This window comes from Danio rerio, chromosome 5 (genome assembly GCF_049306965.1).
Source record: "Danio rerio strain Tuebingen ecotype United States chromosome 5, GRCz12tu, whole genome shotgun sequence".
Lineage (NCBI taxonomy): Eukaryota > Metazoa > Chordata > Actinopteri > Cypriniformes > Danionidae > Danio > Danio rerio.
Genome location: NC_133180.1, coordinates 59,869,670 through 59,893,100, shown reverse-complemented (window position 1 = coordinate 59,893,100; position 23,431 = coordinate 59,869,670). Strand labels below are relative to the sequence as shown.

General features: G+C 40.3%; 1 protein-coding gene across 2 annotated transcripts in view; it reads right to left on the bottom strand.

Annotated features, from left to right (window-relative positions):
* Positions 1 to 22,890, bottom strand: part of anapc2 (anaphase promoting complex subunit 2) — a 29,445-nt gene extending 6,555 nt beyond the window's left edge. The window contains exons 1-10 of one of the 2 annotated variants that reach the window (XR_012405683.1): positions 22,662 to 22,890; positions 21,375 to 21,630; positions 19,523 to 19,847; positions 18,046 to 18,178; positions 13,823 to 14,024; positions 13,602 to 13,721; positions 13,401 to 13,518; positions 13,125 to 13,303; positions 866 to 1,231; positions 272 to 650 (exon numbers count right to left, since the gene is read on the bottom strand). Coding sequence is in view for 1 of the 2 variants with exons in the window: in NM_001256746.2 (NP_001243675.1) it covers positions 1,090 to 1,231; positions 13,125 to 13,303; positions 13,401 to 13,518; positions 13,602 to 13,721; positions 13,823 to 14,024; positions 18,046 to 18,178; positions 19,523 to 19,847; positions 21,375 to 21,630; positions 22,662 to 22,727 (1,541 nt within the window). In the remaining variant the exon portion in view is untranslated. 2 annotated transcript variants of the gene reach the window in all.
* Positions 22,891 to 23,431: the final 541 nt, after the last annotated feature.

Genomic DNA, 23,431 nt, shown 5'->3' with positions numbered 1-23,431 from the left:
GTTTCCTTGTTTTGATGTAAATTCCACAAGTGTAAAACCCTGGTGGACAACAGACCAATGAGAAGACAAAACAAACTGTGAAGAGACTCACGGGCCATGCCCTCGCATTTGCATTTTTGCCATTAATATACATGCCTCATGCAGTGTATGATAAGCAGCTATAAAATGTTTTACAGTGAGAAAAAATTATGATTTTCCTCTATTAGATATTTTTAAGTGTACATTTCACTTATGAGGAACTTTAATTTTGAAAACGTGTGCACCAAATTGTTTACTGTGCGTTGCTGGTCTACGACATCACAAGGCACGTTCAAACTGGCCTCAGGACGCAAAATGCACAATTTACATATTATACATTTATACAAGTTTAATTATAATTTAGCCTTTATCCACAACTCATTAGCGGAGCAAACAGGTTAGCGTTACTCTGGTTGGGTTTATTTTTAACTTTGTTCAGCATACATCATGCTGTATAAGAGTGCATGTTTTTGTAAGAACGGCACGTCAGAATGGAGCTCATTAACATTCACGACACAAGCCATATATAGTAAATTATGGACTTTCTGATTTTATAGATATTTTATTTAGTAATAAATAAGCTTATTAAACTGTTTATGAAGTTTTTTTTTTAACTTACCGAAGCCATAAACCTACTATGTAGATTTCAGAGAACAATTTAACTTATTAAACCAATGCAGTATATGGCATCCTTAACTTAGTCCAACTAAGGCTAAAAAGCTGTGTAAAGAATTGTGCCATCTTTGAACAAATGTCCTTAAGCAGTAACTATTCCTAAACCTAAACAATTGATATAAACAAAATAACAAAGGGGATAAAATTATCCTCAAGGCTCCCCAATATTTACTTGAAGCTTAAAGCTTTCAAATGATTGGTTAGAGAGTTTGTGGTAAATGTGAAACAAATATTTTATTAAGTGATTTTTAAAAAGAACTGACATTAAATCATTTTGAAATTGAATAAATTATAATCTGACAGTTTTAACTAAGCCAAGCTAATATGATTAAGCTGATTCAAGAGCATTAAGCATTATGTGGATACAGGTTTACATATGTATGTAAGGTGGGTCACCTGGCTGTGTTGTAGTTGAGCTGATGCAGAAGTCTGTCAGCCAATACAGTCTTGTATTCATTAACGAAGATCTCTTTACTGCCATAAATGCTGACCAGCAGACTGATGATGTCAGAAGAACGTCGCTTAGACCCAGTTTTATCTACAGTGAGAGAAAGAGGGAGAGAATACTATTAAATATAAAATTGCAATGCAAGACCTGAAAAAAAATCACAAAAAACAATAATAAAACTAGTGGCAGTGATGTTTAGGGATCTCAAAAAAAAAAAAAAAAAATCAAGATTTCTCTAAATGGGAAAAAAAAAAATTTAAATTATGAAAACAAACATTTGTAAAAACAGAGGAACCCCAAATGACAATGACAATTACCACTAATATATATATATATATATATATATATATATATATATATATATATATATATATATATATATATATAAAGAGATCCACAAGCACCTGAAATGCAGAAGCTCTTACCAGGCTAAACTCTGCAGTGACAGGAGCAGTATTTGCAGAAGAGCACCCTTTAATGGCTGCTACTTAAACTACAGCCAATCCAGCAAAGCACACTCAGGCTCAAACTAACACATCAGCCAGATATAAAACAAACAAAATCTGAAAGATGGAACTACAATACAACAGAAGATGTAACTGTATTTGCTCCTGAAAAAATACAGCAAAACAGCAGAATATCTAAGCTGTATAAAAGAACACAAGATTAAAAAGGCACTACTGAACTGCAGACTAACCAAACACTGTCTGCATTCTAAAAATTGATACTCGTTTGAATTGAGAAAATTAAATTTGATAAAAGATTAATCTATTTTTGGCCATCTGATATTACGCACACACATATTTTTTAAGATAAAGATTTTCAAATGCAAAACAGCAATCTGTGAGCATTTATCAGTACCATTTATTGAGCCCTGCCATATGGACTGAGCATATATATATATATATATATATATATATATATATATATATATATATATATATATATATATATATATATATATATATATATATATATATATATATATGTATGTATATATATATATATATATATATATATATATATATATATATATATATATATATATATATGTATATATATATATATATATGTATATATGTATATATATATATATATATATATATATATATATATATATATATATATATATATATATATATATATACAGTTGAAGTCAGAATTATTAGCCCCCTTCAAATTTTTTTCTTCTTTTTAAGTATTTTGCAAATGATGTTTAACAGAGCAAGGACATTTTCACAGTATGTCTGATAATATTTTTTCTTCTACAAAAAGTCTTATTTGTTGTGTTTCGGCTAGAATAAAAGCAGTTTTTAATTTTTTAAAAGCCATTTTAAGAACAAAATTATTAGCCCCTTTAAGCTACTTGTTTTCTTGATAATCTACAGAACAATCTACTGTGTGTACAATAACTTGCCTAATTACCCTATCCTGCCTAGTTAACTTAATTAACCTAGTTAAACCTTTAAATGTCACTTTAAGCTGTATAGAATTTATTTATTTATTATATGTCCGATATCACCTCCCCGTTTAAAAAGAACAGCCAAAGGGTTTTGTTTTATCACAGCTTTGCCAGTGAGAGTGGTTCAGCTTAAGTGCATCAAATGAAAAACAAATGAAAAGCTTCCTGAAGGGGGCGGAGCTTGTCAGATGCTTTGAATGGTTATGATGTGATGAGAAACTGTAGTTTGAGTTGACGTGAATAAAACCTTTGGTCTGTTTGGGCAGAAGTGACAAACTACAAGTTTTCCATGTTTATTTCAGTTTTATATCTTCTAAATGCAAATTTTGTCACTGTTTTGGGGCACACTAGCTTATAGATATCCTAAAAACGAATAATACTGATACTAACATCTAAAAAAAACTTCAATGGACCTTTAAATATTTTTTTCTAGTACACATATTATTGTATACATTTAATTGTATACAGGGTTCAACGCTGAGGATTCCCCTTCGGGGGGAACTTCAGCACTATAAGTGGATTTGATTTGTAAAATCCACGCATTGGGAGGATTCGGATCAGAAGCCGCTTGTCTGGAGAGTATTGAACGGGCCAATGAATGAAATTAATTGGCAGCGTAAGCTTGCGCAGGTGTGCGACATCTGCAATTATCTCAGCATATAAGCACACCTGAAGCCAGCAGACGCCATCCTTTTCGCTTCAGATCCTTTCTGAGTGAGTCGATGAGGGTTCCTCTTGCTGATCAGCACTTCAGAGCGAACGAGTGTGTCTCCCGGTCCAGAGTGGGTCTTCGCGGTGGCAGACGGTCGAGCTGGGTTACTCCCTTGCCTGCGGTTCCTTGGGTCCGGTCCTCCAGAGCGGTGCGTATAGTTGCAACTTTCCTAAAAGAGCAACACAGTCGTGCAGCACGTCCTTTTCAGGATGGCGCTCCGACTGTGCGTTTCTGGATGCGGGGGTTTCCTGGCTCCGGATGATGGACACGATCACTGCATTGCATGTTTGGGGGTCCAGCATGTTAATGCGGTGCTCGCGGGCGGTTCATGTCGTCATTGCGATGCCATGACCGTTGCACAGCTAAGATCGCGGCTAACTTTCGCAAGAGAGCGAGCCACCCCAGTTGCCTCCTGTTCTGAAAAAGCAGCGGGCGCTCGGGCAGATCTGAGGGTTTCAGCGGGAGATAATCCGCCGCCCACGGGCTCGCGGACCTCTCGCTCCTCACGGCGCTCCATCCAAGCTTCGGGTGGTGAGAGTGATCCGTCTAACCAGATGGTAGCTCTCACACTCGCTGACACCGGAGATCAGATGTCCTCCGCGGCATCGGAGGGTGGGCTTTCACTGTCCGACGAAGATCCGGACCCGCTCGCCCCCTCCGGGCAGGTGAGCGCTGTCAAATCGGATCCTGAAGCGGACATGTTAGCCGTGCTTTCCCGGGCTGCTTCGGCCGTGGGGTTGGAGATGGTTTATCCCCCAGCTCCGCGGCCGGACCGACTAGATGGGTGCTACGTAGAGGACCAGAAGGCGAAGCCTTCGAAGCCTCTCGTCCCCTTCTTCCCGGAAGTGCACAGTAGGCTCACGCAGTCTTGGAGGGCACCTTTCTCTGCCCGTGCTGCGTGTGCCTCCGCCCTCACCGCCCTTGACGGCGGAGCTGCCAGGGGGTATGAGGCGATCCCGTCAGTGGAGCGCGCTATCGCGGTCAATCTTTGTCCGCGCGGCGCCTCTACGTGGCGGGGTTTGCCCCGCCTCCCGTCCAAAGCCTGTAGGTTGTCTGCCTCCCTCGGAGCCAGAGCTTATAAGGCTGCGGGCCAGGCTGCTTCTGCTTTGCACGCGATGGCCACCTACCAGCGCTACCAAGCGCAGGCGCTGGCCGAGCTGCACGAGGGCGGGTCCAACCCAAGCTTATTACATGAGCTGCGCACCGCGACCGACTATGCTCTTCGGACTACTAAGTCCGCCGCGTGTGCGCTGGGGAGGACGATGTCCACACTTGTGGTTCAGGAACGCCACCTCTGGCTAAACCTGGCCGATATGCGCGACGTTGACAAAGTTCGCTTTCTTGACTCGCCCATATCCCAGGCTGGCCTGTTCGGCGACACCGTCGGTGAATTCACCCAGGAATTCAAGGCGGTGAAAGAGCAGTCGGATGCGATGGGCAATGTCATCTATCGGCGTGGCCGTAAGCCCGCTCCGCCCGCCGAGCCATCCACCTCCGCTGTTCCTCGCCGAGGGCGCCCGCCAACGAGTGCTGCCTCGAAAGCAGGCAGCCCCTCCTGCCCAGGGCGCCGTTAAGTCCGGTAAACGGACCGCGAAGCGTCCCTGAGACAGGCCATCCGGAGAAGAGGAAACTTGCTCTTTCCCCGCTGGAGGGCGGGGCCCCGATAACAACGGTACTTTTCAGTGCCACCAAAACATCAGTAAAAGAGCACTTTTTCCCTTCCCCGGATGTGACTGCACGAGTTCTGCCAGTCCGGGACGCGCTGCCTTCCGGCTCGCAGACTCTACGTGCTTCGCCAGTGGCTCACGAGCGCTGGGGGGACGGTCTCCCTTCCCTCAGCCCTCCAGCCCCCTCTCCGGAGTCAGGGTGCGGAGCCAGAGCGAATCGCTCTCCTCCAGCTCTTCCGCGGGACCCTCGTGCTTCCCGGATCAGCACACCCACTCCGCGCTGCCCCACCGCTGGTACGTCAGCGATTGTAGCGATGACTCCATTAGCGAGGGCTCTGCCTGCCTGGTTAGCGCGGGCCAGCCCCTCGCGGTGGCTCATACGCACAATCAGACTCGGTTACGCGCTTCAGTTCGCGAAACGGCCCCCCAAGTTTACGGGCGTGTATTTCTCCAGGGTCAACCCCCTGTCCGCCCCTGTCTTGCGAGAGGAGATTGCTGCCCTCCTGGCGAAGGGTGCAATCGAGCCGGTTCCTCCAGCCGAGATGGAGAGTGGGTTTTACAGCCCATACTTCATCGTACCCAAAAAGAGCGGTGGGTCAAAGCCAATCCTAGATCTGCGCGTTTTGAACCGCTGTCTGCACAGGCTGCCGTTCAGAATGCTCACGCAGAGGCGCATTCTCCAATGCGTTCGTCCTCGGGATTGGTTTGCAGCCATAGACCTGAAGGACGCGTATTTCCATGTCTCCATTCTTCCACGCCACCGCCAATTTCTGCGGTTTGCGTTCGAGGGTCGAGCGTGGCAGTACAAGGTCCTCCCCTTCGGGCTCTCTCTGTCTCCGCGGGTCTTCACCAAACTCGCGGAGGGTGCCCTAGCGCCCCTTTGGCTCGCGGGCATTCGCATACTCAATTATCTCGACGACTGGCTGATTTTAGCCCACTCGCGGGAGCAATTGATTATGCACAGGGACAAGGTGCTTCGGCATCTCCGCCTACTGGGGCTTCAGGTCAACCGAGAAAAGAGCAAACTCGCCCCCGTGCAGAGGATTTCTTTTCTCGGGATGGAGCTGGACTCGATCACCATGGTAGCGCACCTCTCCGAGGAACGCGCTCGCCTGTTGCTGAACTGTCTGAGGGAGCTCGACAGCAAACTAGTGGTCCCACTGAAGTTCTTTCAGAGGCTCCTGGGGCATATGGCATCCGCAGCCGCCGTCACGCCGCTCGGGTTGCTCCATATGAGACCACTTCAGCACTGGCTTCACGATCGGGTCCCCAGACGCGCATGGCACGCGGGCACACACCGGGTCTCGGTTACTGCGCTGTGTCGCCGCGCCCTCAGCCCTTGGAACGACCCCTCGTTCCTACAGGCCGGTGTGCCTCTAGGACAGGCGTCCAGCCATGTTGTTATTTCAACAGACGCTTCCAACACGGGTTGGGGGGCCGTGTGTCGCGGGCATGCGGCTGCGGGCCTCTGGAAGGGTGCCCAGCTGCATTGGCATATCAATCGCCTAGAGCTGTTGGCAGTGTTCCTCGCTCTCCACCGCTTTTTACCAGTGCTGGAGCGGCAACACGTGCTGGTCAGGACGGACAGTACGGCGGCGGCGGCGTATATCAACCGCATGGGGGGTATGCGCTCTCGCCGCATGTCTCAGCTCGCCCGCCGTCTGCTCCTCTGGAGTCACCCGCGGCTGAAATCGCTGCGCGCCATTCACGTACCAGGCACGCTCAATCGTGCAGCCATAGCGCTCTCACGACAGCTGTTACGCCCTGGAGAATGGAGACTCCACCCCGAGTCTGTTCAGCTGATATGGGCGCGATTCGGGGAGGCCCAGATCGATCTGTTTGCTTCCCCCGAGAACGCTCACTGCCAGTTGTTTTTTTCCCTGACCGAGGGCTCTCTCGGCACGGATGCACTGGCCCACAGCTGGCCTCGGGGCATGCGCAAGTATGCGTTTCCCCCAGTGAGCCTGCTCGCGCAGTTTCTGTGCAAGGTCAGGGAGGACGAGGAACAGGTTCTGCTAGTTGCGCCCCTTTGGCTCAACCGGACCTGGATATCAGAGCTCTCACTCCTCGCGACGGCCCTCCCCTGGCGGATCCCTTTGAGAGAGGACCTACTCTCTCAGGGACAGGGCACCATCTGGCACCCTCGCCCCGATCTTTGGAACCTCCACGTGTGGTCCCTAGACGCGAGGAAGACTTAGGTAACCTACCGACTGCGGTGGTTAATACCATCACTCAGGCTAGAGCCCCCTCCACGAGGCGCGCCTACGCCCTGAAGTGGAGTCTATTCACTGAATGGTGCGTCTCTCGCAGAGAAGACCCCCGAAATTGCCAGATTAGTGTTGTGCTCTCTTTCCTTCAAGAGAAGTTGGACAGCAGGCTGTCGCCCTCCACTCTCAAGGTTTACATGGCCGCCATCTCCGCTTATCATAGCGCGGTAGCTGGCGGCACCGTGGGAAAGCATAACCTGGTCATCCAGTTCCTTAGGGGTGCTAGGCGAATTAATCCATCTCGCCCCCCTCTCATGCCCTCTTGGGATCTCGCCCTCGTTCTCACGAGTCTGCGATCCGATCCCTTTGAGCCACTCGAATCAGTATCTCTAAGATTTCTGTCCCTGAAGACAGCTCTGCTGGTTGCGTTGGCCTCCATCAAGAGGGTCGGGGACCTGGAGGCATTTTCGGTCAGTGACTCGTGCCTGGAATTCGGGCCGGATTACTCTCACGTCATCCTGAGACCCCGCCCCGGTTATGTGCCCAAGGTTCCTACCACCCCCTTTAGAGATCAGGTAGTAAACCTGCAAGCGCTGCCCCCGGAGGAGGCAGACCCAGCCCTTTCTTTACTTTGTCCAGTTCGCGCTCTGCGCATTTATGTGGACCGTACTCAGAATTTTAGATCATCTGAGCAGCTCTTTGTCTGTTATGGCGGTCGGCAGCAGGGAAGTGCCGTATCAAAACAAAGATTATCCCACTGGATTGTGGATGCCATTTCACTCGCTTATTTGAGTCGAGGTCAGCCGTGTCCCCCGGGAGTTCGTGCACACTCCACTCGGAGCGTTGCATCCTCTTGGGCGCGTGCACGCGGCGCCTCTCTAACAGACATCTGTAGAGGTGCGGGCTGGGCGACACCCAACACATTTGCAAGGTTTTACAATCTGCGAGTGGAGCCGGTTTCCTCAAGGGTATTAGGTAACCCTTTGGTGATTGAGGAGACAACTCGGTAGGGTGTTGAAACACGCTTGCTGCGCCATTCTCCCTAACACGGAGGTACGTGCGCCTTTTCTATCTGTCAGTAAAGTTCCCCGTCAGGTGAGCCCTGCAGATTCCTCCGTGGCCCCCAGCACTGACTCAGCGGAGGAGTCACTTGCTGGCCCACTACGTTGTAGGTCTGCCCGCTGGTCAGCCCGCGTTTTGGGTATAGGTGCCTGCTATGCGTGATCCCCACTAGGCGATCCCATATGCTTATTCCGCCACGGTTAAGTCCCCCCCCTGGGCGGACCCGTGTCTTCCCTCTCCGCTAACCACTCTTTGCTATGCGTACTCCCCCTTTTTAGGGCTAGTCCATATGTAAATTCTGCCATCTATCCCCCCCTTGGGTAACGAATGGCCTCCGCAGCGTCCTCCCTATCGGGATTGCACGCTTCCCAACGTACTGTCGTATTTCCTAGAATTATCTAGATGCTCACGACTTCCCAAAAAATATATCTAAATCCGTAAAACTGTTGAAGTAGGATAAATTAGGGCCAGGGACACGTTGGAGGACCGCGCCCCCCATGATGTGGGTGCGTCACGCTTGCTTGACTATCTCCTCATCGGGGGTGTTGGTAAGGTGCAGTCATTATGGCGCTTTCAATGGGCTCCCAATGCGTTGATTTTACAAATCAAATCCACTTATAGTGCTGAAGTTCCCCCCGAAGGGGAACGTTCGAGGTTACTAAAGTAACCCTTCGTTCCCCGAGGAGGGGAACGGAAGCACTATACTCCGTCGCCATAATGACTGTCCCTTAGCTGTTTGAAAGTCTCTTCAGCTTAAAAGGATGGCGTCTGCTGGCTTCAGGTGTGCTTATATGCTGAGATAATTGCAGATGTCGCACACCTGCGCAAGCTTACGCTGCCAATTAATTTCATTCATTGGCCCGTTCAATACTCTCCAGACAAGCGGCTTCTGATCCGAATCCTCCCAATGCGTGGATTTTACAAATCAAATCCACTTATAGTGCTTCCGTTCCCCTCCTCGGGGAACGAAGGGTTACTTTAGTAACCTCGAACGTTTTTTCTACAAGCCCAATCGGACCAGTGGTTCAGATCTTTACTTGCCCTGCCAATATTTTCACTGGCCCTACAAAAAAAAAAGTTTACAGCTATTTCTTAGCCACAAATTAAAAACAAAAATGTGTCAAAATGTTTGTAATCTAGAATTTAAATATTTAAAAAAAAGTTAATAAATGTATAATGAGCAAAATTCTAAGTGTTTTGCAAACAAAAGTGGCTAAACCGCCAAACTAACGGCAAGCTGTACAAAACATCATTTCATTTTTTTTAGTTGTGGTGTACCCTCGTAAATGTCTGCTTCCAAGATGTTAGAAACAAATGTTTTCCTTAAGCATCATAACTTGATATTGCTGTCTCTTTGCTGTACTGGTTGTTACGGAAAAAAATAACGTGCTCACAACATCCAATCAGATAAGAGGAACCAAGAACAACATTTGAAGGCTTAAAAACCCAAACTGTTTCTTCATTTTGACTGTATTTGCACGCAACTGACAAATAGTCATGGGCAAACTAAAATTTAGGCAAACTAAAAATTACTTTCATGGCAAAGAATGATGAAAAAGTTTTTTATTCTATACACTAAACATGCAGCAAAAAGAAAATTCCTTGTTGAAGCTTAATAACTTATAATATATAATAAAACACTTGGCAGAAAACACCTAACATGTTGTATTGTTTTTCTAATTTATTTTGTTAATTTTTCACGAAAATAATGGTTTTTAACTTTTTTGTTGCGTTCATAAAAACAAATAAATAAAAATCAAACAGAAAACAACTATCTAATTAAATGCTGCAAGAATGTACCATACTCTTAACTCTTACAAAACATGAGTGCATTAAAAAGATCGCAAAATAGGGGATGAACCAACAACAAATTACCAATCTTTCCAAACAGGTATGAATGAATGTTTTTTCGTCCATAAATTTGATGATTATGAAAAAAAAATATATGCGTTTTATAAAAACTACATAAAAGGATAGATAGCTATCAAGAATGTTTCAGAAACATTTTACTAATTTTGAGATCCGTATGATCACCATAACCAAATTCAGAAGCAAATGCTATAACCTTGGCATACATATAGACTGCAAAAAAAGAATGTTTCCTTTAATTAGATTCAAAGTCCTGTCTTCAGGCAATGCTTTCCCTTAGAAATGATCATTAAGCACTAGTTAAGACTGATCACAAACGTCTAGAATGTTTACTCCAGGATGACACACAGTTATTTAATACTTAGATCTAGGGCTGGGTGATATGGCGTTAAATTGAAATCTCGATTAATTGACCATTTTAACTCGATTACTAAATTAAGCGATTTTATTTATTTATTTATTTATTTATTTTTTGCTCTCATAGTTTACTGACAGGTTTCGTACAGTAAATATGCTCACATATTACAAGAGAGAGATTACTGAATGAAGTGTGCATAAAGGGAAACACACTACTATCTGTGATTTTTTGAAAATAAATAACCTGCACTTTTGGAAACAAAGTAAATTATAAAAAAAAATTTATAGTTAAAGTAGACAATAAACAGTATTTCTTCTAAAACAAATAACTCTTGCATCTTGGGTAAATAATATTTTAAAAAGTTTTTTGCATCTTCTGTAAAGAAATATTTTAATATAAATAATAATTTTAATGTAATGGAAAATATGCCGTCTCAAGGCATCTCAGCGCAGCTTTTGAAGCGCAAAGAAAGGCTCAAGAATGGGTCCATCATACTACTTGACCAGAGATCAGATGTGGCAGCAAAATGGCCACATAAATAAAGGCTTAACAGAGCAGGGACACGTGACTCCACACTTAGTAGGGAAAAACTGAAAAAAATTGACCTGTAAAAATTAAATCGATTATATTTCGTAATGTTGATTTGGATTACTTTTTCGATTAATCGCCCTGCCCTACTCGGATCCTACACATATCGTACCACATGCTATATTTGTAAAAGAATTTTAACTGTCAATCATGCTTTATTTGATTGTGTTAGTATTAATTCTGTAAGAAATGGGACAACTAGGTTGCTGTTGGAAGTAGTGTATATATTGAAGGGGACACTATACTGTCAGTGAGCGGCGTCTTTAGGATGAGACGTTAAACTGAAGTCCTGACATTTTGTGGTAATTAAAAATCCCATGGCACTTCTCGTAAAGAGTAGAGGTGTAACCCCAGTGTCCTGGCTAAATTCCCTCTCAAATTTTTTATCGAATTTAATTTTCTCAATTCAAACGAGTAGCAATTTTTAGAATGCAGACAGTGTTTGGTTAGTCTGCAGTTTAGTAGTGCCTTTTTAATCTTGTGTTCTTTTATACAGCTCAGAAATTCTGCTGTTTTGCTGTATATTTTCAGGTGCAAATACAGTTCCATCTTCTGTTGTATTGTAGTTCCATCTTTCAGATTTTGTTTGTTTTATATCTGTCTGATGTGTTAGTTTGAGCCTGAGTGTGCTTTGCTGGATTGGCTGTAGTTTAAATGGCCTCTCAATCATACCCATCTACTGAATTGGCTCAATGATTATCTTTCCCCTAGACCTATAGCTGGTGTGTGGTGGGTGCCATTGTCCTGTGGCTGCCTTCACATCATCCAAGTGGATGCTGCACACTGGTGGTGGTGTGGAGAGATCCCCCTCATGATTGTGAAGCGCTTTGGGTGTATGGCTATACATGATAAATGCCTTATATAAATACATATTACATTAAATAGAAACCTTTTTGTAACACTTTATTTTGATAGTCCATTTGAGTATTAGTAGACTGTCTGCTTAATATCTGCTGATACTGCTCCTTGAACAGACATTTGACTGTAAGAAACTTTTCAAATACATGTCAACTTACACTAACCCTAACCCCAACCTAACAGTCTTATTATAATCTAATTAGAATTAGTTGGCATGTAGATGCAATGTAACTTAAATTCAACAATCGGACCATCAAAATAAAGTGTGACCACCTATTTTATTTAGTTCATTCTTTTGAAGCAATTTTTAACACTGTAATACAAATTAATTTCAATCCAAGTAGATTTTTAAATCAAAATAGATTAAGCAACAATACATTGTAAGTGAGAGAATTTTGAATTTATTGTCATATTTTTTTTGCAATTTGGGACACCATGACGGCCCTAGTGACTGAGTAAGAGGGGTGACACTGGACACCTTCGACATCCGATAGGACAGCCAGGATTCTACGACATCATTTTATTTGCTACTGATGCTGCCTGACATCTCATTTGCTGAAACATTTTGGATAACAAAAGATAAAAATCAGTTTGACCATATCATCAAAAATGGTATTATATGATAAAGATTTTTCTGCCTTTTCTAAAAAGCTTTCTAATTACTCTAAAAGCTAAAATTACTCTGTTCATCAAGGCGGCATTTATTAAATGTAAAATTAAAAAAAATATTGTTAAATATTAATAAAAATAATTAAGGAACAGCTTTCTTGTTGTACGTAGTTTAAAAAAATAATACTCCAGTCATTATTATTTTTGTTACTATTACCATTATTAGTAATAATATTAATAATAATATTAATAATCATAATAATTAATATTAAAGTAATTTCTAAAGGTTCGTGCGACTATAAAGTATGGGGCATTGAAGCTAAAAATTAATCTTTAAAATCACTGGAATAAATTATTAAATTAAATTATAACCTACTTTTGAACAGTTATTTTAGAGTGATATTATTTCACAATTTTACAATGTGTACTGTATTTTTGATGAAATAAATGCAGTCTTGGTAAGTAGGAAAAGCTTCTTTTAAAACATTTAAAAAATCATACTGACCCCAAACTTTTGACCGGTTGCGTATGCAAAATAAAACTTATTTACTGGGTTCCTTATGTTGGTGTGCTCTGACAGTTACCACCAACCTGTGAGTGCATCGGTGGGATCTGGAGTCCAGTCCTCTGGATCACTCCCCTCATCTTCACTGTCCTGTGTCTCCAGGGCAACAGGGTCAGCTCGAGAAAGCTCATTAGCCAGATCAGTGCATCCCTCCGAATCCCCGGTCAGACTGCCCACTATCTGGCGCACAGTGTCCTCACGGGTTCTATCATTTTCAACATTACAAAATACAATGAAACGGTTTGTTATTAAAAACTAAAAATGGAACTGGTGTACAAAAAAAAAGTTTCTCAAACACAAACCTGAGATATTTACGAATGGGTTGGCAGGCCACTTGCAAGATGACCATGGAGGGGTCAAGCTCTCTTAAAGCTTTAATGGCAGAGATGTAAACAGTAATAATGTCAGATGTGTGGACACCTGTAATGAGAAAAGGACGCATGATGAATGTATTTACACAAGTTTTTTAATTAGCAAGTGTGAAAACCATCTGAATCCCAGACCTGGGTGCAGCAGTCGTGTTTCAAAGGCTGATTTGAGGGAGGCAAGAAGCTGCTGCCTCTGATTGGTCCTTTCCAGACAGAATTTAAGATCCTCAATGGCAGGAGTAGATTCTGGAAAATCTACAACAGTAATGAAAATAAAATTATTGATGGATAAAATAATGAAACAACCAAGATGAAATAACATGCAGTATGATAAATAAATGGAGGTTATTTCTTGCCTCGTATGATGCTGAATAGCTCTTCAATCCTCATGTTTACATAGATGCGACAGAAGAACTGATGCATGTGGCAGTGCCAGCGCTGGAGGAGTGCATTAGCTGGTTGACCCATCTTACCATCTATGGGTGTGATTTCGCTGCCCACGTCATCCGCCTTACTGGAAAACACTCTGCTTAGCCATCCCAAAACCTGTCCCAACCACTGGAAACAAAATTATTTGTTATAATTAGAAATTATAAATGACTTTTTTTTTCTTTTCAAGAGTTCACACTTAGGTCGGCGCCAGTGGTGTAGTGGTTACTGCGTCGACACATGCACTCAGGTGCTCACTGCGACCTGAGTTCAATTCCCGCCTCGCGGCCCTATGCCAATCCTTCCCCTCTCTCTGCTTCCATGCTTTCCAGTAAATACTCTCTACTGTCCTATAAGAAACTCTGGTTATTTATAGTGAGGGCGCACTCACACTATGCTATTTAAACCATGCCCAGACACGGTTCTCGATTCGTTTGAGAAGTGTGAGCACTCTGAATCAGGCTCAGGCACGTTCAGTTGGGATTTGGCGCGGTACGCTTGTAGTGTGTGCAAAGCGCGCCTGAGTCCGAAACTAAAGAAGCGCATCACTTTCTGGTGACTATTTCATATGGATTTATTAATCATTCTTAATTTTTATTGAACGCAAACTGTCGTAGTTTATCAAAGACGCAAACCCCTCACTGCACATCAGCTGCACCTTCAGGAAACCTTCTAATAAAGTTGAAACCAGAAGTTTACATACACTTCATAAAAAGGCACATAACCATTTTTTTTTAAAAAAGTCAGATGTTATTGTGACTAAAAAACTTCTAACTAAAATAAAAATTATTTTTTAGGCAAGTTAGGATTATCAAATTCCTTTCTGTTATGATTGATAGCAGAATAATGAGAGAGATTTTTTTGAGAAATTGTTTTCTCGAAAGTCTAGTACAATAAGATTATTATGCCTCTGAAAAAGCTCAGATGATGGTGTCAAGGTTTTGAAAGTTTCTAATTGGCTAATTAACAACATTTGAGTTATTTGCAGGCACAACTTTAGAATAGTATTAAAGCAAAACCTCAAACACACTGCTCCCTTGTGTGACATGGGAAATCAACAAGCCAGAATCAACAAAAGAAAAAGCCAGATTACAATTTGCTAAATTACACCGGGAAAAATAATAACTTTTGGAGACCTGTCCTGTGGCCTGATGGAACTAAGACTGAACTGTTTGGCCATAATGACCAGTGTTACATTTGAAGGACAAAAGGGGAAAGCTTACAAGCCTAGGAACACCAGCCTAACTGTAAAGTATGGGGGTGGCAGCATCATGTTGTGGGGCTGTTTTGCATCATGAAGAAATTATGTAGAAATACATCAGCCAGGGAATTAAAACTTGGCCACAAATGGGTCTTCCAAACAGACCACAGCCCTAAGCATACTGCTAAATAAGTTAAAATGTGCTTTAAGGACAACAGAGTCAATGTTTTGGAGTGGCCTTCACAAAGCCCTGATCTCAATCAAATAGAAAATTTGTGGGCAGAGTTAAAAAAGCTTGTGCGAGCAAGACAGCCAACAAATCTGACTAAGTTATTCCAATTCTGTCAGGAGGAATGGGCCAAAATTCCTTCAAACTATTCGGAGAAGCTTGTGGAAGGATACCCAAAACATTTGACCAAATTTATACAGTTTAAAAGCAAAGCTAAAAAAAATACCAAGGAAAAGTATGTAAACTTTTGACTGTCTAGAAATTAATAAAAAATTATCAAACAAAATCTCTCTCATTATTCTGCCATTTAGCAAATGTAAATCATTTAGGTAATCCTAACGGACCTAAAATAGTAAATGTTTAGTATGATTTACCATCAGACAATTTTTTTAAAAAGGGTTACGTTCCTTTTTTTAGAGTGCATGTAAACTTCTGGTTTCAACAGTACCTGCAGCACGAGGACTTTTATGATAATTTATAAACGTCAAAATTGGTAGATCTCTTCAGCAAAGTGTTTAACTGTGTGTCACTGCATTCCAAATGCCAAAAAATAATACAAACCAATATAACTAAAGCAATCTTTGTGCCGAGCGAGAGCGATTCTCTTCCTGTTAAACTGAACAGTTGCATCATCGATGATGTAATTGTGCTCAGGTCCGGTAGGTAAAAAATGCCTACCGGAGTGCAGGCCAAGGGGGAGAGGGGATGGGGGACAATCGTGCTTTGGCACGGTTCAAGGCAACTGTACCTAACGTGAGTTCGCCTGGAGTTAGGAATCATCCAATTGATAAATCAATCATAAAGTTAATGTGGGACCAGACGTGGACAATCATAAGCATGTGATCCTCTTGAAATAAGTTTACAAATATACTTCACTTAATGAGCACTTTAATAAGTTCATACACTTTTCAATAGTTCAAATTTCAACAAAAATACCTGCCTTTAGGTAAGGTAACTAACCATATGTTAATCTAGATGGATTAATTTGCACATTGTGGATTCATAATTGCATTTTGTTTAAATCCATGAGCATAATGGGGTATATATGCACAGGACTTTTGACTTTCAGTAAGTCAGCTTCGGATGATCTATCGTGCCCATACAAAAATCACTGTGTTTGAGATCTGTCTCCATTAAAATTCAGTGAACTTCACGGCCTGATCAATATACGATATAAAGTGGGTCTCAGACCAGACAAGAAGCACTGTTTTAAATTCCATTGATCTGTGCCATGCTTTTAAAATATGAACATTTATAAACAACAGTATTTTCAATGGAGTTTCAAAAATCGCCAGCTGCTCCTGAAGGAAAGATGTTTTTTTTAATCTCATTTTATGCCTGCTCAACTAAATAAAAGCCTATTTAGCTGTAACACTAGCTGTGCATATAACCTATTCTATACATCAAAACGTGCAATCGTTTTAAAAGGATAGTTCACCCAAAACAATTACTCACACTTTACTTGTTTCAAACTGGTTGAATTTTCTTTATTTTGTTTATATTTTGAAGAAGGCTGGAAACCTGCTATCACTAACATGTAAAGTATTTGTTTTTTCCTACTATGGAAGTCAATAGCTGTGTTTCTATCCAAAAATGCAAATTTAATTTATGCCAAAACTGGAATATCGCACTTAAGACATGAAAATAAAGCAGCGTTTCCATTCAAGTAGTCAAAAAGAACAAAATCTTCACTTCCTGATTAACTGGCGCCAAATATCAACAGTAAAAATGGAATTTGCTTTAGTAGAAGCTGCGTCAATATTTTCCTTATTTAATAAATTAATTGCACCTCAGAAGAACACATGGTGATGTTTAAAGGCATTTTGACAATTCTGGAGATAATTAATAATACAACACTAATACTGAAATGGGGGCGAGGCAGTGGAGCAGTAGGTAGTGCTGTCGCCACACAGCAAGAAGGTCGCTGGTTCGAACCTCGGCTCAGTTGGCGTATCTGTGTGGAATTTGCATGTTCTTCCTGCCGTTGCGTGGGTTTCCTCTGGGTGCTCTGATTTCCCCCACAGTCCAAAGATATGCAGTACAGGTGAATTGGGTAGGCTAAATTGTCCATAGTGTATGAGTGTGTGTGTGAATGTGTGTGTGGATGTGTCCCAGAAATGGGTTGCGGCTAGAACGGCATTCGCTGCGTAAAAACTTGCTGGATAAGTTGGCGGTTCATTCCGCTGTGGCAACCCCGGATTAATAAAGGGACTAAGCCGACAATAAAATTAATAAATGAATGAAGACTGAAATGGTTAAGGTGTTTTAGAATGACCAAAACAACATTTTAGATGTTTAACAATGTGCTCAGCCTGTTGGTTTATCACACACAGATTTTTATCATCACATGATCTCCAACAACAAAATCACATCACTTTAATGCGCATAATGGAATTTGTGCAGTAAAAGTGTTACCATCGTAGTTTATGCGCATCTTTTCTTATCGAATAAAGTGTTTATTCTACTCAGTTCTGCGCATGTTTTTTATGCGCAGTTTCAAAATTCAGGTGCATCATGACGGTTCCATCAAATGTTTTTTCATGCGCATATCCAAAATGCACATAAAAATAGGTGGATGGAAACATAGCTACTGTTTACAGTTTTTTAGCTTCCTTAAAAATATCTTCTTTTGATTCATTTTTGGGTGAACTATGCCTTTAAGCAAAGAACATAAAATTAAATGATGTTTTCTGGTCTGTAAATGGATGAAAGTTACGTACATCATTGAAGTCAGTAAGAAAAGAGCGTTCATATTCTCCTCTATAGCGCTGCTCCATTCTCTGCTCTATTAGCTGGTGCAAGATGCTGGTCACAGCCTCTGAGCTCACGCGTTCCAACAGCTGTAGTCTGGACCTGAAATCACCAAACAAAAAACTTCAAAATTTATAGTAAAAGTCAGAATTATTAGCCCCCCTGAATTATTAGCCCCCTGTTTATTTTTTTGGTGAGAAAATATTTTCAAAACATTTATAAACATAATAGTTTTAATAACTAATTTCTTATAATTGATTTATTTTATCTTTGCCATGATTACAGTAAATAATATTTTACTAGATATTTTTCAAGACACTTCTATACAGCTTAAAGTGACATTTAAAGGCTTAACTAGGTTAATTAGGTTAACTAGGAAGGTTAGGGTAATTAGGCAAGTTATTGCATAACGATGGCTTGTTCTATAGACTATCGGAAAACATATAGATTAAAGGGGCTAATAATTTTGACCTTAAAATGTTTTTTAAAAATGTAATAACTGCTTTTATTCCAGCCGAAATAAATTAAATAAGAATTTATTCAGAAAAAAATACACAGAGATATTGTGAAAATTTCCTACCTCTGTTAAACATCATTTGGGAAAACTTTTTAAAAATTAAATTAATTAAAGGGGGGCTAATAATTCTGAATTTAACTGTATGTCAGTGCTGTATTAAAAGAAGCAAATGGGACAATTGGAATGTAAGACAACCAAAGTACTATTTTTAACCACATTTTATGATAATAATATAATAATGGTTGTTTCAGTAATGTGCAAATATGCCATATAATAGTATAAAACAATCCTTGAAAGTGAATGCTTTTTTATGATTCTAATTATTAGAATGCTGTAGGAATAACCCCAAAATTAAAAACATGGGGCAAAAAATGGTAGTTTGCCCAAATATTTTAATGCTGCATTTACTCATCTGCCACTTGTCTCAAACCTGTTTGACTTTCTTAAGTCTGTATAACACAAAAAATGGTACTAGTAAAGGATGATGGAAAAAACAGCCATTGACTTCCATAGTACTTTAAGTTCCTATGGATGTCAATAAACGCTTTTTTCCAACGTTCTTCAGGATATCTTATTATTGTGTTCAAAAAATAAAAGAAAAAATAAGAAATAAATTCATTAAAGTTTAAAATAACTTGAATGTGTGTAAATGGTAGGGACATTTTCTATACCTTCAAGATACAGGTATATAGTAAATTATATTATTATGAAACATCACAAAGCAACAGCTGTGCTTTTGCTAAATATGAGTGGAGACTGCAAACGTGATTCTGATTTTACACAACAGTTCATAGCCACAGTTCAATTTAAACATATTAGCCAACTGACACTACAAACAGCAATAGTATGCAAATAGTAACCAAACAACAGTGGAGCAGCTGCATTTGCAGTGTTATTATTCATCACAATGGCACTTGACTTTAACTCACAGTATGTGGCTGAGCTCTTGAAGCTGCTGTAGAGCTTCCTGACACCAGCACAGGTGAGGGAGGGTGGCACAGCCCGAGCACAAACCACCTTCATCAGTATCAATGGCTCCCTCCTCAGCCTCCACAGCTTCCCCTGCCTGACTCATGTGCACTGAGAATGTTCGGCTATAAAACTCCAACATGCGTTCCTGCAGGACAGGTGGAGGCGAGAACAAAAGAATGGCACGAATGACAGAAAAAGCTCTCTCAATCAGACCATGGGGCCCTGGACCACACAAATCCCCACAGCTCTCCTCCTGCCATGAGCCCAGTTTCTCAAGACCACCTTAAAGGAAAAAAGGGGAATTGCATTAACACCATTAATTAGCATTGTACACTCAGTGGGTTAAATCTAACAAATAAATATGAGGTTCACAACACCCAAAATCCAACAGAAAGAAAATCATGCATCAGAACTTTTCAGATTTTGAATTGTTCTACCAGCTGTGTATAAATAAGGCACATTTTAAAGGGATAGTTCACCCCAAAATTTTTCTTCTGTCCATTTACTCACCCTTCGCTTGTTTCAAACCTTATTTGAGTTTCTTTCTTATGTTTAACACCAAAGATGATTAGGTCTTTATTTTTCCTACAATGAAAGTCAATGGTTACAGCTTTTCAGCTTTCTTCAACATATCTTCTTTTGTGTTCAACAGAGAAAAAAAAACTGTAAAAGTCAGTAAGTTTTTTAGGGGGTGAACTATCCATTTAACTACAAAACAAAACTTCAAGTTTAAATGTAGAAGATATGGTAATACTAAGCATGAAAATTATGTTTACTTTTTAGAACAGTGGTTCTCAACTAGGCTGAAAAGGCTCAATTAGCCACCTCAGCACAAGTTCAACTAGGGTCATTCCTGTGTAAATATCACAAAGTGCTCATATTTAAAGAACATACAGTAGGAAGATGGTTACTTTTGCAGTTTGGCTGTTTCGGGTCAAACATTTGTGAAAGGCACTCCTAGAACATCTTTATTTTTAAGGAAAATACTTTATTTCTTCTTATTGTTACTTTTCTGTAATCTTAAATCATAGGTTACTTATGATAGGTGGACAAAAGTTGCATGTATTATCAGTCGTTATTTTAGCTAAGAAACTGGACTAGTGAAAAATCGATTTGTGCATTTGTTATTTCTTTAACAACCCGATTGAACAAAAAGGACATCTATATCTACAAGAACATTTATGCCTTTTGAAGCTTCTGGTGAAACCATTGCAATCACAACACATTTAAATTACAATAGCTGCATTCCAAATGGAACACTACATGTACACACTAATGCACTATGTACTTATGCACTTACACACTTAACAGCATAGTATATGAATGTAGTGTCATCCCAAATAGAACACTAACGTTTCTTTTTATTAAGCAGAAATTGAAACCGTTTCCCTGATGACATTTGACGAGTCCCAAATTAGTGAAATAAATGACCAAAGTACCAAATGCCATGAGTATAACGCATTCACAATCGGGAGGCGTATAATCACTCTTGTAGGAGAATTTTGCCTCCACAATCCAAAATAAATAAAGTAATAAAGTACAGAGTGTGTGAAGTGCTGGTTATTTAAAGTTCATACTACAAAATGGTGTAGAATAGTGCATAAGTATGCAATTTGGGATGCATCTAATATATTTAGTTCTTCTAAAAAAAACAATTTGTAAATTTAACAGCTGCAACACAATGGCAAAATAAACTAATTCAAAACTCATTTACCTCTAATATTTTTAGAAAAGCGTAGATTGTGTAAAAATAAAAAACAACAACAACAATAACAACAGCTGTTAAACAATAGGGTGCAACAGCTTTACCAAGGAAAGGTTCCAGCTGTTGTAGAAGGTTTCTGAAAGCGTCCAGTAAGGCTTTTGCCCTGTCTCTCTCCTGTGAATCTCCCTCTGGCTGCTTGAGCCCTGTCCAGAACTCTGGAGCAACAGATGTAGTCAAACGAACCTGCAAAGTCTCCAACAGCCAACCCTCCACATACTGACCCAGTCCATGCTCGGTCAGCAGGGACAAGGCATCAGAAAGAGCCTCAGCTGTAGACACATTCTGTTGCACAGGAGAGACCTAAAAAATTGGTTGGGTTACATGTTTGATACTTTAAATACATAGAAGTGTAAAAACATCAGGCTCTATTTTACGATCTAGGTGCAAAGTCTAAAGCACATGGTGTAACAGGGTTGTGCCAATTCTCTTAATAGGTTTTGGGTGTGTTTTGAGCAAAACGTGCATTAAACAAATCAGAGTTTCATCCAACAATTCCTTTAAGAGTCAATTGCAATGCGCCATGGCACATTTGCTATTTACATGGTGTGTAATAAACATGAATTTGTAAGTGGAAAAATTGAATGCTTTACTAGCAAGAAAATGATTAAACAGAACACTTGCAGCGCGAGGATAAAGAACGAGCCTCCTACTCATCTTTACTTTCTCTTTACTCCTTTACTTTTGTGAAGTTAGGAGCGGTATTGTACACACTCCAAAGACATCTATTAGACTACAAATGAGCAAATCAATGAAAATATCAACCTTGCCATGAAAAAAATCCAAATTACGGAAAATTCATATTATGGTTTCTGGGTTTTTTGGGTAAGCGAGTATTTTACAGTACTTTAGAAATACTCAAAAATGAATCCGTCAATTTTTTCACTTCAGATCATTTTGGAAGGGCACTTTCTATCCTAGACTAAAAAGGGCATGTACACTGCACAGGCTGAGCCCTATGTGTGCACGTTCCTGATCCAGAACACTAAACAGCACGATTTGATTTGTATCTTTGTTCTGTTGTATTCATTTATGCTTTCGATTTGTTTATTGTACATTGTAATAAACACACTCCCTACACAAATATCACAATATTTTAGATTCTTTCCTAATAGTTTTTAATTTAAATCATCTTATGAAGTGACATTAAAATCGTAATATATTTCATAGAACACATGATATTGCAAAATCAGTTCTTGCAAAATCGTGCAGCCCTGTAAAAAGATTATTTTTGATTTCCAATTAGATGCTTTAAGAAGCTTTCTCTTTCAGCATTCTAGCGCCTTTCACCTTATCGTTAGCATTACACGATTTAAATTATGTTTAACACTCACCAGAGAAGATGTCACTGTGTCCCAGGCTACTGACAGTCCCTGCGGCACAGACTGCATCTCGTTCATTAGAGCGCAGATAGTAAACAGCAGTTAGGCTATGCTCGTTGCACTTATCCGTCCATATCCCGTTACTCCGTAATAAACATGTCTAAAATATACAATAAAATATTTCATGCACTGAGAAAATGTAGCGCTCTTCTTCAAACTGCCGTCGCTCGTCGATGACGACATTGATGTTACTTTACCGGATGTTGATAATCGTAAGAAGAAGACGAAAAAAAGATAATCGTTCATTGATCCAGTTGTCTGATACCAAATAAGCTTATAAAACCTTATCTGTTTGCAAATTTTTTTCCCAATGTTTAATGAGTAACTTTTGCTTTTTTAGTTGTTTTTAGTTGTATTTTTCTTCACTGTTAAAGATAATTATTTAGCCTATTTGTTGTTGTATGTATAGTCTTATATTGTATACACTGCTTAGGGGCTTAAAATTATTTTTAAAATAATAAAAATAATAATTATAAGAAATGGCAACGTATAAATACTACTACTACTACTACTACTACTACTAATACTACTACTACTAATAATAATAATAATAATAATAATAATAATAATAATAATAATAACATTTTTTTCTTTTTTCATTATGTTTTAATAAAATTAACAATAAAATATAAAATAAAATAGTAAATAGTACACAGGCAAATTATCCAATTAAATAATATTTACAAAGTAAATAAAAACTTTGTAAATAAAGACAAAAAAAT